The 18,796-nt window shown below is 27.8% G+C and overlaps 1 protein-coding gene across 1 annotated transcript in view; it reads left to right on the top strand.

The window, feature by feature from the left end:
- Positions 1-334: 334 nt before the first annotated feature.
- LOC129945327 (sushi, von Willebrand factor type A, EGF and pentraxin domain-containing protein 1) overlaps positions 335-18,796 on the top strand; it is a 66,184-nt gene continuing 47,722 nt past the window's right edge. The window contains exon 1 of the mRNA XM_056054997.1: positions 335-1,665. Coding sequence (XP_055910972.1) covers positions 1,413-1,665 — 253 coding nt within the window. The 5' untranslated portion in view covers positions 335-1,412. The remainder of the gene's footprint in view (positions 1,666-18,796) is intronic.

The raw sequence follows: 18,796 nt of genomic DNA, 5'->3' as shown, positions 1-18,796 counted from the left end.
CAATCTAACAGTAATAATTTTGAACCTAAAAACACGTATTTACGTATGTAGATACAAATGTTTGCTTCAAACAAAGTCTCCAAAATATGTACTTGTATTCTCCATAAAAGTTGACATCTGATAATAACCATTCTCCGAAGTTATATTGCACAGACACTTAAATTTAAAAAAAAAACTCAAAAAATAACCAGTCCGCACATAGATACTGCACACTATTGTATCCAGTTGGACAGACACACAACTACCACAAGTTTCTTACATACATACATACATATTTTATTGAAGTTGCAAACGTCGCACAGTCGGCCATTCAATTCAACTATAGCAATATCAAACCAGTTTCGAATTAACTTTCATCTGAAGCTGACGTCTCGCATTTGCCACACTATTATTCATAGTCTGTTGGCTTTGCCTTGGTGATGTACATAGATCAAGTTGCGATTGCGTGAATTTTATTCGAATTGTACGAGTATAAGCAACTTAAAAAAAAAAAAACCCTTTTCCTATATCGCGACTTAAAAACGAATACGAATACGCACCTGGAGTTGTCATTCACACAACTAAACACATATCCCGAAGGATGAGTTTCCGCATCCCAATAACCCTGTTTTATTCACTCAACCATGACAAGAGTTAGTGTAAGAAGCTCAACATAAAAATAAAAACATATTCGCTTTCTTCGATTTATCGTAACTACATACTACGCGAGTATAGCTCTATCGGTCTTGTGAAACTATAGCGAGGTCAGCAACATATTTAAATTACATTTGCAAAGAGAAAGGATCGTTATTTATGTTGTTGTTTAATATTTTCATATAATATTGATTGAATTGTTGAAAATTTATTTGCGTTGGAGTGTTTCCAACATTTAAAATCGATTATCGCTATTTTTCCAAATGGGAAACACTTTAATCTGGAGCTAAACAAAAGAGCTGAGTACCGAACTTGCTTTTGTTGTCTGTGGTCATTTCGGTTTATTTTTTTTTGTTTGTTTGTGTTTTCGGACCCTTTGTGGGTGTTTTGGCTATTGTTGGCAGTTGGCAGTGTTTTAATGTGTGTGTGTGTTTGTATAAATTAAAATAAATTAAGTGAAAAATATCTTAAACGAAGAAATTTATCCATTTTGGTTCGCGGGTAATAGTGTGGTCAATTAATTTCCCTCGTTCGTGAATTTCAAGTTTCGTTTTGCGTGTAAACAAGCCACGACCAACGACTTGGACGACGACGACCCAACAGCCGTTGTTTATTCAATTTGGCAGTGAAAATGCAAAAAACCGCTTAAGTTAAATTATTGCAAAATAATTATTTTGAGAAAATTCCAAAAAAAAACTCTTCTTTCGCGTTCATAGTTCAACAGCTTTATTGCAGTTGTAGTGTTCAGCTTTTGCTCGCGGTATTGGAATTAAACAGAAATGATGCCGAGTCATCAGGCAGCCTTATCTAAATTGGATACAATAAGCTGCAAAATACCAAGTGAAGAAATCTACAGACAATCTTCGAATGGATCTTCAAAAATATCTTCAAATTGTTGGAATAAAACACAGAATAATAAGGCCAACAACAAAACAATACTGCCTGAAAAATTGTTCCGCATAAATATTATGTTGCATGCTTTGTTGATAACAATTGTATTATTATCATTGACACCACATGTCATTTGCCAAGGTGAGCATAATACATACGTTTTTTTTTTTAATTTAAATTTTAATTTTCTATCGTTGTGTTAATTGTAAGTTTTTTTTCACTTGAAAATAAAATGCTACATAAAAATATAACCAGAGATAATTTCGTAACAAGGTTCTGTCCGGTATATTGGCTTATTTCATGAATAAACTTCAAGGTTCTTTGATTTTAATACACGGCTTGATTCAATTGAAGTAGCGTGCATAGGTTGCCCTCAGAGTCTCAGAGTATTTGTTGGAATTGTAAAAATCTTGTTTTTGTTGATTGGATTGGAATTATTCTTATAATTTAGGTTGTTTTTTTTAACGAAATAAAAGAGTAACAGAATTAAATGAGCCCAAACAAAAAATATTCCAGTTTTGTGCAAAAATAAATAAAATCAAAAGTGATAATATTAAAATCCAATATTTAATGCAAACAGAAAAGGTCAGCTTGTCAAAGGCGTATAACCAGTTTCATGATAAATATAATATACCGTTTTTTTTTATTTATTTTTTTCACTGAAACCGTTGGATTTTATTGGGGATCTCAGAATTTTGTTGTGAGAATGATGTAGAGTATGATGCAATTAGATTGTTCTTATCTTCTTTTCTTTTTTATAATTAAAAGAGAAAAGAATATATTTTAAGCATGCATACAAAGTTATACACTTTCCTAGAAAATTTAAATGTTTAAATATTTTTAAAAATGCTTGATAGTTTCATATCTTCTTCAATTTATAAGGACTATAAATTGTCCAAATCTTTATTCAATCCACCATCTATATTTATCCAAACAAGATTACTTTTGTTTTTGATTTTTATTAAAACAAGTTCATTTTTATACAAGTTGAATTTTTAATCGTATTTTTGCAATTATTATTTCATGTAATTGATTATTCGTGACTAGTTATCCTTAATTATTTTTGAATTATAAATAGAATCGTTGTAATTTCTTTGTTTATTTTCCTACAAAAATAAAAGTAAGTTGGGACCAGTTGTTAAGAGACACATTTAAACATAGTTTTATTAATCGCAATACAATGAGCTCCAGACAATTATGAATGTGTACATAAGTATACACAAAAATAAACGTTTTATATACATATATATAAACTAAACTCTCATCGAAATCAACACAATAAAGTCTGTTGTTTTCAAGAGTCAAAAACTCTTTTTAAAAAAAATATAAGACAAAGTTGTTGAGCATATTTTGACATGTTTCCAATAATAAAAATGTTATTGTTCCTTGGTTTCAAGTTTGTTGCAAATTTTAAATATTGGTATTCTAGTTAGTTGTTTTTTTAACCCTTTTTTTGGTTGAATAGAAAATTGGATCTAGTTTTACTTTTATTCTTCGTTTTTGACAGATGACTTTTGGACTGAAGGTATTAGCTTTTGCTTTCATGGGAAAATAATCAATTCAGCAATTGTTGCGTTTTCAAGTTTAAAAATTCTCACATATTATATTTTACTGTTGTCATACACAAATAAAACTGGTTTTTGAATAACCATTTAAAAAAGGACTCATTACAATTTAAGATTCCCTGTTAAACAAAACTGCAAAATAAAATACATACATATGCATACAAATTCTGAGCTTTAAATAAACTCGATTTTTTACCGCTTCTTTTAAATTCAAAAGATTCTTATTTCAAGGTGTAGTTTCCCTGAACTCAGGATCTCATAATACTTTTATTTTGCTTAAAAATATGAAGGCATATAGTTATTACTTGAGTAAATCTCCAAAAAACTATGGATTTCATTTATTTCATTATAAGAATAAAACTAGTACATTAAAAATTATTTTATATTACTATATTAACTAAGGAAAGGTCTAATAGTCTTTATGTAGCAATTTGTTTCAACTTATTTGAAAATCCCGTAACGTGTTGCGTTTGATATCATATCAAAAGTTAAGCTTTTAATTTTAAAATAAACAAATCATTTCTGTAGCAATGAAGTTTAATCTAGACAAATAGAATGAAGGCTTTTATAAATTAAAATGATGACATAAAAACTTTCGATTAAGATCAAACTCAAAACAAACTTGAATTGCAAATTAAGCCTTAAAGTGTTTGTTGTATGTAAATAAAAACTTAGGATAATTTTAACAGAAAAAAACACACTTTTTATACAAAACTACTTACGTTTGCATTTTTATTTTAAGGAGCAAAATTTGTGATTGTTGAAAGAAATCTGCAAAAAAGATGCAACAAGTTGTTTTATATATTTGAATAAAAAATCACTGTAAGTCATTCTATTTATATTAAGTTAATAGTCAAGTGAATAGAGCGCCCTGAACAATTCTTAAACAGCATTTCGAAAGGAGAAACAATTTAATTAAGATGACAGATGTTAGAGTTTAGTTTACAAATAATAAATGAATACAGCTATTTTTTTGAAAAAAAAAAATGTGTGTCTGTTTTGTTAAATAACTGACTCTAGCGTTATTGATACCTTTTTTGTTGGTCTTATCTGAAGAACGGGCAGAGATTTCAACTTCAAATAAATTCTTTAGGGGTAATAAGATCAAAATATTCAGACAAAAACTGTCAATACAAAATTAAGTGTTCTTTTGCTAAAGTAAGTTAAAAAAAGCAAACAAATTGATTTACCCCAAACATCTCTCGAACCAAGACAGCCAGTCAGTCTCTTCATTTGAATAATTGTATGTTTTTTTACATTGTGAAGTTATATCAAACAAAATTTTTTGAACATTTTTTTTATAAATAAAAAATCTGAAATTTGTCACCTAGAGTATTTTGCGAAAAAAAAAACATTATTGGATTCAAAATAATTTATGTATCGAAGTATAAAGGATTTAGCATCTTACAAAACTTTAAGAAAAATTAAAGCAGCAACTTTTGTATACAAAAAATAAAAATCCATACAATATGTTACAAAAATTTAGTTAACATTGATTTTCGAATTCAATATCTTAACAAAAATACAAAGGGTTTCGCTTCAAATTATTTTTCTCTCATAAAAACATTTTTTTAACATTTATTAAAATATTAAGAACAGATCCAATTGTACTTACAAATTAATAATCTAAAAGAAATACAACACGAATTGGTAAAAACTGTTTTTTGTTTTAAAAATCTCGAGAATTAATGAAATATTGAATTCAAAATTATTTAATTCTATACAAAATATTGTTGTGAACATAAGTATATTTTTTTTAAAAATCTAATAGGGATTTTAATATAAATATAACCGCTAAAAACATATGCTAAAAATTGGTAATAATTTTATTTACAAAAAACGAAAACCTACAAATACGACTAAAAAATGATAAACCATGGGTTTCCTATTATAAAATATCAGGGAAGATTGGGAAGTTATCATGGTGAGTTGCATCTCAACCAGTTTACTAAATAGTTGTTAATAATGTAAGAAGGTTATGAACATTATCCAAAAACCAAAGATATTTAACATACCACAGAAATACTTTAAGTTTTACAAATCCTGTGTAGCCGAAAAAAACTATTGTTATAACTTAAAGAAAAATTCTAGCATAGCAGCAATATGATTTGAAAGTCTAAACGCCTTTTTTATATTAAATTTTATGAAAAAAAAAACTTTTCAGTCGTTTTTATACGTAAAGTAACATTTTTTTTTCTGAAGATTGCAGTTTTTTTTTACGTCTTTAAGACTATGTTTTTAGTAGACAAATATTTATTTTTTTTAATTTTTTGTTCAACCAATAATTATGGAGATTTTTAGTCTTGATATTAATAGTAAAATTGCTTTGTGATGTCTTTTAGCTTGTTTTCGTTCCTTTTAGCTTGCTTATCACGATAACAGTAACAGTTTTACAATAAAAAAATTATTTCCAGACATGGACATTAAAAAAATATTAAAAATTACATTTTTACTGACTTAAAAAGATTTTTTTTTCAAGTTTGGTTATCATTTTCTTTCGAATTAAAATCAACCATTATTTGTAGTAAAATTATAACATAAAAAAGGAAAAGAATTTGTGTACATTAAAATAGATACAAAGATTTAAAAAAATAAATTAAATGCAAAGCTATTCTGGATTTATAAAATATTTTAATATCTTGTAGCCTGGTCCTTAGCATAAATTACAGTGTGACATCTGTTGGACATTGAGTCAAATAATCATCGGTATCTGTCAATTGAAATACTTTACCTCTCCTCTGGAACCATCCTATACAGTGCGGTTTAATTTAAATGTTTCCCAATCACATATTTTAAATCTTCCCAAAAATATTGTATGGGATTAAAGTCGTTGTCCTGCTGTAGAACACATTTGAGAGGCAGGTTTTCGTCTACATAAATCAGCATCGTATCCTTCATGATATTAACCTTCATATTTTGGTGCGTTTTACCCTCAATCAAATGTATTGGTCCAACTCCATACCATGAAAATTAACCCCAAAGTATGATGCTGCCACCTTTCTTGACCGTTTTGTGGATGTATTTGGGATTCAGTTCTTTTAAATTAAGCCTTTTAACGGTTTGTCTGGTTTATCTTTGTTTCGTCCATCCACAAAACATACCTCCATTTCATGCGTCCTTCTGGCCCACTCCAATGAGCGAAATTAAAACGCGTTGTTATATTTTGTTTTCCTTAGAAAGGGCACCATTTTTGCGATTCTTCTGAGCAAGTTAGCTTCAACAAGTCTTCTAACGAACAGTTCTCGAAGTTATTGGAAGCTGTAGTTTGTTTTTTATTTCCCTTGAAGGCTCGTGAGGATCTTTTTTTGAAGCGCAAATTATCTTTCAGTCTTCTCTTATGGTTGTTTTGCTTGGTTTACCCTCCTGTTCTTTGGCTCTCCGCAGCCAAATCGCTTTTGCAATCGACTTGAGAGATCTGCTCATTATTCTGGCTATGTCCCTCAAAGATTTTCCCTCACTTCGTAGAACTAAAAAGACATATTTTCCTTAGAAATAATTGTAATATTATTAGAATAACTTGAATTTAATTCTTAAAGTCCACTTATTGTTTTATAAAAATAAAAAAAAAAACAAGCAAAAAATAAGAAATAAAACCCACGTTAAATTGCGTAAGGAAGTCTACCTTTTTTGATAACGGTTAAAACTACTTCTAATGCATGTTGTTGTTTTAATTTGGTTTTACTTTTAGCAACTGCCTCTGTGTCTATTTTAATGTCTGTATGTTTCTCTAAAATCAGTAGGTACTGCTTTGTATGCCTCCACTCGCTAATTTCATTGTTTGAAACATTTGCTTTACAACTTTTCAATCAATCCAAAAACTGTATCTTATTAAAGTGCAAACATTTAATATACAAATAAACGATATAAACCACTACCTACCAAAACAATTTAAATAAAATGATTAAAAAAACAAAATACAATTTTTGCGGAGTGAAATACAAAAAAAAGCTGAGAGGTTCCTAAAAATTAAAATTACAAAAACATGACACACACACACAAATACACACACATTTTTTGCTTGTCACATAAAAAATCCAATCGAATACCTTTTTTAATTAATTCTGATGAGTTGTTCTTCCAGCTATATGAAATGGAAAGTTGATAAGTACCTATTATAAAATTTAGGTGAGCGAATGAATAAATTAATAAAAAAATAAAACTTTTGATTTCGTGTTTATAATTTTTTTTCCAATCGTACATATAAATACAAGAGTAAACTGAGCCGGAGGTACCGGGTTTCGGTTTTCAAAGTCTTTTCCTTTTTGCGGATTAATGTCATATTGAAATGAAAGTGGCAGTGAATAAAAAAACCATTTTAAGTAAATACCTCATTAACTTGGAATTTCAAGTATGCTAATGTTTTGTAGTATAGGATATATTTTAAATAAGTAAAGCGGCAATATTGCAAAAATAAAATACGCAATACAAAACAAAGAACTTCATTTTACAAAAATAGATTAGATTTTCGAAACAACTTATTTTGTGCAAAAATGATAACTAAAAATATAAATAACAGAATTCATTCAATTAAAATTTTAAGTAATTGGTCTATGTTGATGTTAAACATTATTATTTCTTTTGATAAAAGCGCGATAAGAGAGTTTCGACAACAAAGGCACCATAAGATTGCTTGAATCAACTAATTCAATGTCTAACCAGGCTTAATGTATTATAACTGGCTTTAATACTATCAAAACCATACTAGTTCTAATTAATTCAAATTGTTTATGACCAAAAATTATAAACATATGCTGTGACAAAAAAAATTAAATAATTACAAAGATCTTTTTGGCAACAAAGTTTAAAACAAGTTTTTTTTCTTTGTATTTTTATTACAGAACAAAAACTTGTATAGTGCGTTTCTTCGGAAAAAAAACATACATTTAATTTTTCTTTGAATATTTTTACCTTACCACCACTCATGATGAAAAAAAGTTCATTGACCACAACCATCATCACACATTTAACTCCCACGGAGTTGAAAAAAATACAAAAATAAATAAGAAATATCATTCGGATAGATAATAATTCTCAAAAAAAAGCTTCTGTGTTAAAGAAGTTGAGGCACAGAATTTGTGTGTTTTTATCATTAGTTAGCACATTAAAAATTGATATATGTATATACACGATCTAAGAAAGAAATGACTTACAAAATAAAATTTTAAATTTAATTAATGTTCACACCTTCCTGTTTTTGGGTTAACTGATTTTGAGAGCCATTGTTCTTAATTGATTAAAGTTAAAAAATCTGACTCTATTTCAGATTTAAAGCTTAAATGGTTTTTTTCATTAATTATAAAAAAAACTAGTGTTTGTTTGCCTTTAAAAATGATACCAACCAAATTGCTGCCACTGTTACGGAAGTACCGCGATATTCTTTTCGCAAAATTTTATAAACTGATTCGTACATTTGCGGCTCTATGCCGCATTCTTTCTATTTTAATTTAATTTGATCGTGGATTGGTTTATACTCGTAAAACTTGTCTTTAACTTTACCACAAGATCTCAGTATCTAATTGTTATAGACAAGGAGGACGGAGAAGCTTTTCAACAATCATTCTTAGATTTTACTCCGATAATTTAAAAAAAAAAGTTGATGATCGATTGGCTTAGTTTCGTATTTCTACTGAACATTTAAGCCTTTAGACCCAAGTATTTATAAAGAAACACGATGTAATATTGTTTGTAAATACTAAATTCCAAAGTCGATAAGGAATCGGTTTTGGTCAACAATACGGATTACCACAGCGATATTTTCAGTCGTTCCTAAGCAACGCACGCAGTTTCGAAATTTCTAAGTTTTCAGAACCTAAACAAAAGGTTTATCGAGATATGTTTCTGTGTGCGTGTGTACATATGTACGTTAGAAAACGTTTTTTCGTGAGCCATAACTTAAAAAACCTTCGGAGATATTGAATTTAAATACATATTTTCTCCAGATAATAAATAAAAATATGCAGGAACGACTTTCAAAATGTCTGTCAATTTGTCTTGCCTAAAAGTGTGACTATATGTACTCTTATCAATTTTTACCAAATTTGGGTAGGTACTATTTTTTGAAGATTTTATTTTTTATGAAAAAACGAAGTGTTGGATTTTTATATAAAAATTACTGAATATCGAAAACAATAAGCCAATATTTTTAACTTTTGAAAAGCTAATTGGTCGAAAGTAAATTTTGACCAAGTTTTAGTATTGTTTTTTTTAGAGTTTTATTTTTTGTAAGAAAACTGTCAATTAGATTTTTTTAAAAATTTTACTGAATGTTGAAAACAATATTTCTTATAAGATAAAATTAGTTTGAAGCAAATATTTTAAATTTTTAAAAAGATATTTGGGTCGAAAATCATTTTTTACCAACTTTTGTTAATTTTTTTTAGGTTTTTAATTTTTTGTAAAAAAACTGTAAATTCGATTTTTTTCAAACTTTAACTGAATGTTGACAACAAGATTTTTTGAAAGATAAAAGTAAATTAAAGATAATATCTTAAAGTTTTGAAAAGATATTTGAGTCGAAAATCAACTTTTACCAACTTTTATACATTTTTTTTTTTAGGTTTTTATTTTTTGTAAAAAAACTTACAATTCGATTTTTCTCAACATTTTATCAGATGTCAAAAACATTATTCTTCGTTGCACAAAATTATTTTGGAGATGAAGTCATATTTTAGTCATAAAATTTTGGAGGTGACAAATTTTTTGTTTCAGTTTTTTTGATTTATAAAAAACACCGTAAAATGGATGTTTTTCAAAATATATATTTCTTTGATATCACATTACAATATATAATATAAAATTTAATTCAAGTCCCTTGCGTTTTTGCTTCGTAAGATATTTAAGGTTAACCAAAACGTTCACCTTTTTTTCAAACTGCTATGGTAAAAAAACCACCCACGCAATTTTCTTGAGAGCCCTTTCTGCATCTTTCTGCCTTATTATCTGCATAACAAAATTTATTTGAAATCGATATCTCTTCTGGTTTTTGAGCTATGGACGACGAAAAAAACGTCGTGAAACGTGGTTTTTGAGCTATGGACGACGAAAAAAACGTCGTGAAAGTACGGACGTACGAACGTACGTACACACGCACGCACAGACATCTTTCTAAAAATCTTTTATTTCGACTCTAGGGACCTTGAAACGTCGAGAAATGTCAAAATTTTCAATTGGACAAATCGGACCCATTATATTAACCTTCCTATGGGAAGTTTAATATAAAAATATTGGCTCTGAATAATTTGTCTTATAAAAATATTGTTTTTGAAATTTAAGAAAGTTTTTTAAAATATACAACTCTTAGTTTTTTTATACAAAAAAAAAGAATCTATTGGAAAGAACTGCTGTTCAATTCGAATATATCGATATAAAAAGTTATTGATTCTAAAATTGAAACATTCTATGCAGAACTTTGTTGTTAACTTGAACTAATGTTTTTCGAAAATTACCGATTTACTATTTTTTTGATATAAGAAATAAAAACTTTCAAAAACTCGACTAACAATCTCGGGAACAAAAACAAATAATGAAATCAAACTTACTTGCACATGAATAATGCAAAATATTGTTGCTTACTTTTAGTTTTGTTTTCAAAAAAATCCAATTTTACTAGAAAACAACAAAAACTTACAAAATAACAAAAAACTGATCAAAACTTGTTTTTGACTCAAGTATTTTAAGAAAAAAGAAAGATATTCTTAAAGCAATATCGACAAACAAACACGAATGGAAAATTGTTATTGAGGGGCGCATTCCAGCGTCTTTTTTTGGGTTTTTAAAAAAAGGACCTAGGTTTGAAAGTAATTAATGAAAGCACTGATAGTTTTTAAATTGTATGAGCCAAAATATTTACATACTCTCCGGCGGCTATTGATGGATAGTATTTAATTTTTGGCACTAAATTTAATATATTAAATGTAAATGTAACATATACATAGGTACGAGTTTATGAATAAAATACAAGACAGGGTCCCACAACTTTGCTTATGCAGTCAAAAATATTTCCTGTATTTTACGATTTAAAAATGTGCCTGCAAAAAAACCTTAATTTTTCCAAATTTTTATTTAAAAATCGTAAGAACGTTTTTTTCTAAATCAACCTAACTAATAACATACATTTTCTAATATGAGTTTACAAATATTTTTAGTATGCAGTTATTTGAAATGTACTAACTTCCGTTTTATATTTTAATTTCGTAAAAAAATTGTTACCTTTTTTCGAAATATCGAATGTTTAATATTCCTTTAAAAATCAAAAATAAAACAATAAAATATTACTAAAACAGTATAAGAGCCCTTGCAGAAAAAATTATTTAAACCGAATGATCAGTTTTTAAGAAAACTTAAAAACGAAATAACAGTTTTAATTTTGTTATCTATTGAACGAAGTAAGTTAACAAAACATTTTATCAACAATTTTAACAAATCTATTGGTTCATTTTTAAGAAAAGTCGAATTTTGAGCACCTTAAAATAAGAAATGAATAAAAAAAGGCAAAACAGCTTAAAACCATGATTTCCAAACTTGAAGTCAATTGACCCACTTTTTTTGACTTCTCTACCATCGTAACTTCATGTTTTATTACATTTTTTGAGAATGCAATACTTGCAATATAGTTCCTTAATATAAGTAAAAATATAATTAGATAAGAAAAATAGAGGTTAACAATAGTGTAGAATAAAAAATTTAAATTGTTTATAAAGTTGCGGCCCTCCATCTTTGTGCATACTTTCTGCATTATGCCTGCAAAATGAATATAATTTGTGCCCGTTCGTTCACCAGCTTCCAAAAGGAAGCATAATAACATGATAAATGGGTGACGGGATGGGAAATGGAATACATACATTTTTTTTGTGTGATTATATTTTTGACTTCTTGTGATTTTTACAAACCTAGTTCGACTCAACTATAACCGCAAAAAAAAACGGAAAAACTATTTCCTTGTTTTATTTTTTAAACATTGCTTCAAGCAAAAGTAAATTTATCTTAATCTCAGCGTATAAATGTTACTTTATAAGAAACAAAAAATTATACAAAACGTAAGAAATTGTATGTTAACAGTGGGAGAAAGTAAGTAATGCGTTTGCTTGAAAAAAAACTGCAAGCACTGTGATTGTATCAATGTTTTTACAAGGAAGCCGTCAATTTGTTTCCCCAGCAAAGAAAATAGGTATCTTTGTTTTTTGCAATTTAATTGTATTTTCTTTTCAATTTGAAAGGAATTTTTTTTCGCACAAGTATAGAAATTGATACAAGACCATGTACGTACACCTTGTTTCTTATTCCTACAATTGTTTGTGATAATTAAGGAATACAATTGATATCTTCTAGATACGTACACAAGGGGCCAACTTAATAGGTACTAACAAAATTGTAAAAATCTTTTAAACTAAACAAAATAAATTTGAATTTTTTAAAAGCATGTCCTTGAAAACTGTTTTTTTTTTAACAAAAAGCTGAGTTTGAAAAAAGAGGAGTGGTATGTGTTTAAAAGAATTGTAGTGTAAGAAGAATTGTTTGTCCACTATTCTTATTTTTTATTCACCATTCACAATAAAATTACCAAAGATAACAAACTAATTTTGTAACATTTTTTTAAATTGATACAAAAATAAGTGAAACCTATTCGAATAATTTCGAGTGTAGAAAGTACAAAAATCATGACGAAAAAAATACAACGCTTAGTGGTGATCATGCTGCTGAGGCTGTGCTACCTGTTAGCTGATGACAATGGTGGGTAATTTTCCCATCTCACGTCCGATTTTCCAGCTACAATTGCTCGGTTATAACTTCTAATTGAATTCGTTCTTTCAAATTACTATTAGATGAAGATTTTTTTGATATATACTCATTAACCATGGCATCACCAGGATTTCGTATATTGTATACTTAAAAGATTATACGTTTATTAAGAATATTTAAAGTTATCATTATGGCATACCTATACATAATGATATGAGAACTAGGTACTTAATTTTGTTAGTTTGTAAAACAAAAAAAAACTTTAATTTATGCATAAATTCTTGATTTTTTTATTGTTAAACTAGGAATTAGAATTTAATTGCACATCCAACTAGGGTTCATAAAAAGGTGTATAAGAATAGCTGTAGTGGATATTTCTGCAAACCATCAGCTTGATTTATGGTTTCCGCCAATGAAAGCTCATACTGGCGTTACCTTCACGCTTGTGAATTTTCTATACTATTTATGTCATCATCACCATCGAGATGGAAGTTTGGCAAACAAAAAAAAAAAAAATAATTAAATTTTACCTAGTGGACTAGGAATCACCAACGCCTATTTATTCATAGGAAATGTTGCTTTGTAATTTTTTAATTTTACACGTATTCTTAGTTAACATAGACTTTTCTTAACCCTTTTAATGGGTTAAAAAACTTTAAATTTTAGAATTTATGTATATATTATTGGTACAAGAAAATTATAAAATACAATTTTGAATGAAATTTGCCAAACATAACTGTCGAGAATTAACTATTTTATACTTTGTCTGAGAGGTTAAGTTATAGCTTTGATAATGTGGAATTCAAAATATTTATTAATTCTTGATCATTCAAATTAATCTTAATTTTAAATATTTTGAATTTAAAAAAAGATTAAAAAAAAATGTTTTACACTTTCCATTTCAGTCATTAAACCATCTGGTATTTCTCTCTACTATGTATAGTCTCGAACTAAGCTGATATCTTGACATCCGTTCTTGTCTATTGATTTTTATTAAAAATTACCAAATATTAATAACAAAATTTTGTGTAAGATAAAACAATTTTAAGTCAATCATAAAATTTGAGTCGAAAACCATTTCTTATCAGTTCTTAGTTATTTTTAAGGCTTTCGGTTTCTTTTTAAAAAAAGTTGTTAATCAGTATTTTGCATGTGATAAAATAAGTTTGATTTCAAAATCTATTTCCGTTAACGAAATTTTTGGTCGAAAAACAGCTTTTTCAAATTTTAGGAGCATTTTTGATAAAGCATTTGATGTCAAAAACTTTACACGTGGCTGTAATATCATTTTTCTAACAAACATCACATTAAGATAGTAGAAAATTGAAAAAAGAGATCAAACTTCGAAGTTAAAGTTTAAAAGTGCTTTAACTTCCAAAAAAAAAGTTATTGTAATGGGTCCGGTTTGTCAAATTCGTCAAATTCAACGTTTCAAGGCCAATAGAGTCAAAATAAAAGATTTTTAGAAAGATATGTGTGGGTGCGTGCGTCTGTACGTACGTTCGCTGCGTTTTTTTGGTCGTCCTAAGCTCAAGAACCAGAGAGATATCGACTTCAAATGAATTTTGTTGTACAGATAATAAGGCAAAAAGATGCAGAAAGGGCTCTCAAGAAAATAGCGTGGGTGGTTTTTTTTTACCATAGCAGTTTAAAAACCTGAAATGTGTTGGTTAACCCTAAATATCTAAAAAGCTAAAAACGATATTTTTTTCAGTCTTGAGACTTGAATAAAATTGTATAGTATATTTACACGTGATACAAAACAAATATATTTTCTAAAAAAAATATCATTAACGTTTTTATTATAAATCAAAAAATGAAAAAAAAAATTGTCACCTCGAAAATTTACGAATACAAAATGATTTTAAATTTTGTAAAAATTTATTTTCGACTCAATTTTTTTCAAAAATTTGACGTTATGGCTTCCAACTAATTTTATTTTGTAAGAAATGAAAAAAAATTGCGAAAAATCGAATTGACAGTTTTTTTTTACAAAAACTAAAAACCTATACAAAAAAATGAATAAAAGTTGGTAAAAACTGATTTTCGACTCAAATATTTTTTCAAAACTTTGAGATATTGGCCTTGAACTACTTTTATCTTTCAAAAAATATTATTGTCAACATTCATTAAAATTTTGAGAAAAATCGAATTGACAGTTTTTTTTTACAAAAAATAAAAACTTACCAAAAAACAAAACTAAAACTCGGTAACAATTTACTTTCGACTCAAATAATTTTGTCAAAAATTAAAAATATTGTCTTCAAACTTTTTTTATTTGACAGAAAATATTTTTTTTTTTTGATATTCAGTAGTTTTTTTTATAAATATCCAACAGCCCGTATTTTCATAAGAAAATTAAATGTACAAAAAATAGTACGCAAATTTAGTAAAAATTGATGTTCGGTTCTTGATATCTCTTAAATTAATTTCGTTCATTCAATTTGTAAAAATTTAAGAAATGTTACTTCAATTATTAAAAATTCGTTTTCGACTAAAAATCTATTTAACAAAATTAGATTTTTAAACTAAACTATTCCTTTATATGAAAAATAAATTTGATTATTTAAATTTTGTAAGAATAATTCAACTAACAACTTTTTTGACCCAATACGAAAACCTACAAACTTTTAAGCAAAACAAATCGACAGACGGGATGGGAAGTTATCAGTGTGGGTCGCATCCCAGAATCTTTTTTCAGTTTTTTTTTTTTTTTAAGGACGAACAAAAAACAAACTGAAAGATTGGTATTAAACTTTCTTAAATTTTTTTGTTCTGAACTTGGCTTCTTTCCCATAGAACCGTTATTTTGTTATTAATTTTTCTCAATTTCAATATTTTTGTTTGTCTGCACAAGCTCTTACACTGCCTCAACAATATTTGATTGATCAAAACAATTTTTAAACTAAAAAGAAAACAAAAATACAAAATACAGAAACAATTTTAAAAAACAGCTATAAATCATTATAGCTGTTTTTTTAGTAGTAGTTTTTATAGTTTTTAAAATAAAACATTTGCAAAATTATGTTTTTGTTAAGACATATCTAATGGCTGTTAATTTTTGGAGACAAACTTTTTTTGCAGGTACATTTTAAAATTTTGAAATGTAGAAAATATTTGTAAAGAGGATCTTTGGATACATAAGCAAGTTCCTGTGACCCAGTTAAAAGTAATTTCTGCATCAAAATGTATTCCAAATCGCTATGTCTGACGTTTCTTGAGATATGTCCAATGAAAAAACGTTTTTTAACGTACATATACACGCACACACTGACATTTTTTTAAAAACCTTTTAATTAAGGTTCTAGGGACCTTGAAACGTCGAGAAATATACAAAATTTTTAATTCGGAAAGTTTAAACGATTACAATATTACAGATTTTCAAATTTCAGAAATAACAATAAAAAAGAATTTTGTTTAATACAAATTATTTTAAATTAAAAATTCTATGAAAATTTAAGTGATTCATTATTTTCTAAAAAATTATTGACAGTTTCAATAAATACATAAAGCGATGATATTAATAATACCAAGTTAATGTTTTTCTCTGCATTTTTTTAAAAGCATCTTAAGGTTAGCAAATAAAATAAATATTAAACTCGTATTAAATTCAATTAAACAAGATTTTCATGCTTTCGCCCTTTTTATGACAGTTGGTACATACCAGGCTCTATATACCAAACCATTATAAGAAATCCAGTACGTAGATAAACCTAAGTTACTTGGATCTTATTTCATTAAAACAAATAATACAAAAAACTTCAAGAAATACAGAGAACTTCCGATGCATTGTTAAGAGTCCATGGTTTTTTAAATGATCATCAACAGCCACACTACCGTGACCATGCAAGTAACCGGTTAATCCAGAGCACTAGTCACCATTTTTATAACAACTTCTGCCTACTATCCGAATTGTACATACGTACATAAAAATTATATCTACAATAATGCCTGCTATATGCGATTAAGTTTCGCGCCAGCCAGCATGCTCAAAATAAAAGCAGTCGTAGTGCTCTACAAACTATAACTTGTTGACCTTTTTGCCCACAACTTCAAAGAAATGGAAATAAAATCCAACAACAAAACAATTGAAACGCGAGCATATACCTATACTCGCTTACCTAGAGCTAAGCTACAAAAGCGAAAGAAGTTGGAATTACCTTTTCTGCAAGCGTCTTGTCGACATTCGCTATATAGCTTGGGTTGGTATTGGTATAACATAACGGTAAATAATTACCGCATTGCAAAAGCTCAGATATTATGTAGGTATCTATACTTTTGTATTATATTGCCATAAAACCCAACTTATAAGATGTGACTAAAATTTAAGATTAAGTTATGAAAACAATTTAACGGCAACGATGATATATGTATGTAGGTATGTAGGTATTCCAAAACCCCAAACACTAGCTGCCTTATAGTGCCTTATGAATTCTATTTTCAATTCCTCCCGGCAGTAATGCATTTTTACTGATTCCTATATATTCGACTTATAGACACCTTCGAATTTATGTCCAATCTGAAGCCATAGAGTGCATATTTAATTCTAAATATGGTAATCAAAGAACTCAGGAGTGCTGCGATGCGTTTTTTACTTTTGTTGCTTTTAAGTATTTATATGAACATTTGTAATATGGCAAAGAATGCACCACGCCAAACATTTAACAGTGGTTTCAGTTGTATTTCAAAGTAATATTAAGAATATTAAAATTAAGTAGCTGAACTTAAAATTGATTTCACTGTCATGCATTTTGGTCATTGACACGCCCAACGCTTATTTAAACTTCTCAAAATTAACAAAAAGTGTGCTTTTTAGAAAATTGTAAATATAATTGTATGCAGTTCTTATAACACTTAAAGTTTTGTAATTTGACTAACTCCAAAACTATTTTAAAGAATTTACAATTATTTTATTTTATAACAGTTGTTAATTATTTTTTTTTTAGTTTAAAAGATTTTTTTTTTTTATTTATTTTATTTATTTATTTACAGTTTTTGACTTACAGCCTTGAACCACTGTAAGCTGCGCTTGGTTCTCATGTGAAATTTCTCAACTTTATACCTACTTACTTGTTAGTTAGAAGAATGGCTAATTGCTTAATGATAAAAAGATAATTCTAGGTTTCTAATCAAAGGTCGTATACAATAATGTTCTGTGAGAGTATTCGAATAGGTCAGCTTATGTCTCATGACCCTATTCCTTAGACACTTAGCTTGGCCTGGCCAGGTTCTAAGTCGAAAAGTATTTTTATGCAGCATAGTTTACAGCACGTGGTGTCACGTTAGCTTTTACAAAATATTTTTACTCGACGTCTAACAAATAACAAACTGACGGACGCGACGAAGACGACTGACTACGAAGACGTTGATGGTTGGAAAGTGTGTCAGAAAGACCAATAGAGTTAGCCCCAAGACAAAAGGCGAGAAATTACACTTAAAAGAGTTTCTTCTTCCGAACTGGGACAACAACAATATAAAAAGTAAAAAAACATTGCGTTTTCATGTTCATTGTTGCAATAATAATTGCGTTTGAATTGTGTGACTACATTTTATCAACAAACAATATACACGCGTTAACAATAGAAATAAAATATGAGAACTGAAAATGAAACTTAAAATATTTATATAAAAATACATACTTTTGTGTGGTCAGTTAACACCATTTTCATGAATGTATTTAAATCATCTATACCCACATTTTTATATAATTTATTTATAAATTAAAGTGGTGGTTAAGTCATTTGTTTGTTTATTTATTGTTAAATATAAAATTTCATTTGCTAAATTAATGCAACAAATTCGACTCTGATGGAAAAGGAACCAAAAACTAAACTAGTTTGGTGACTTGCTTAAGTGTTTTTATATTTCCTACTTTATCGAGGTTTATTGAATTTTTATTTTTGGCTTATGAGAAGTTGATTTATCCATATCCGAAAGAATTAAGATAATAAAAAAATTGACTCCGAGAC

This window comes from Eupeodes corollae, chromosome 2, assembly GCF_945859685.1.
Source record: "Eupeodes corollae chromosome 2, idEupCoro1.1, whole genome shotgun sequence".
Lineage (NCBI taxonomy): Eukaryota > Metazoa > Arthropoda > Insecta > Diptera > Syrphidae > Eupeodes > Eupeodes corollae.
This window is presented reverse-complemented; position numbering and strand designations above follow the sequence as displayed.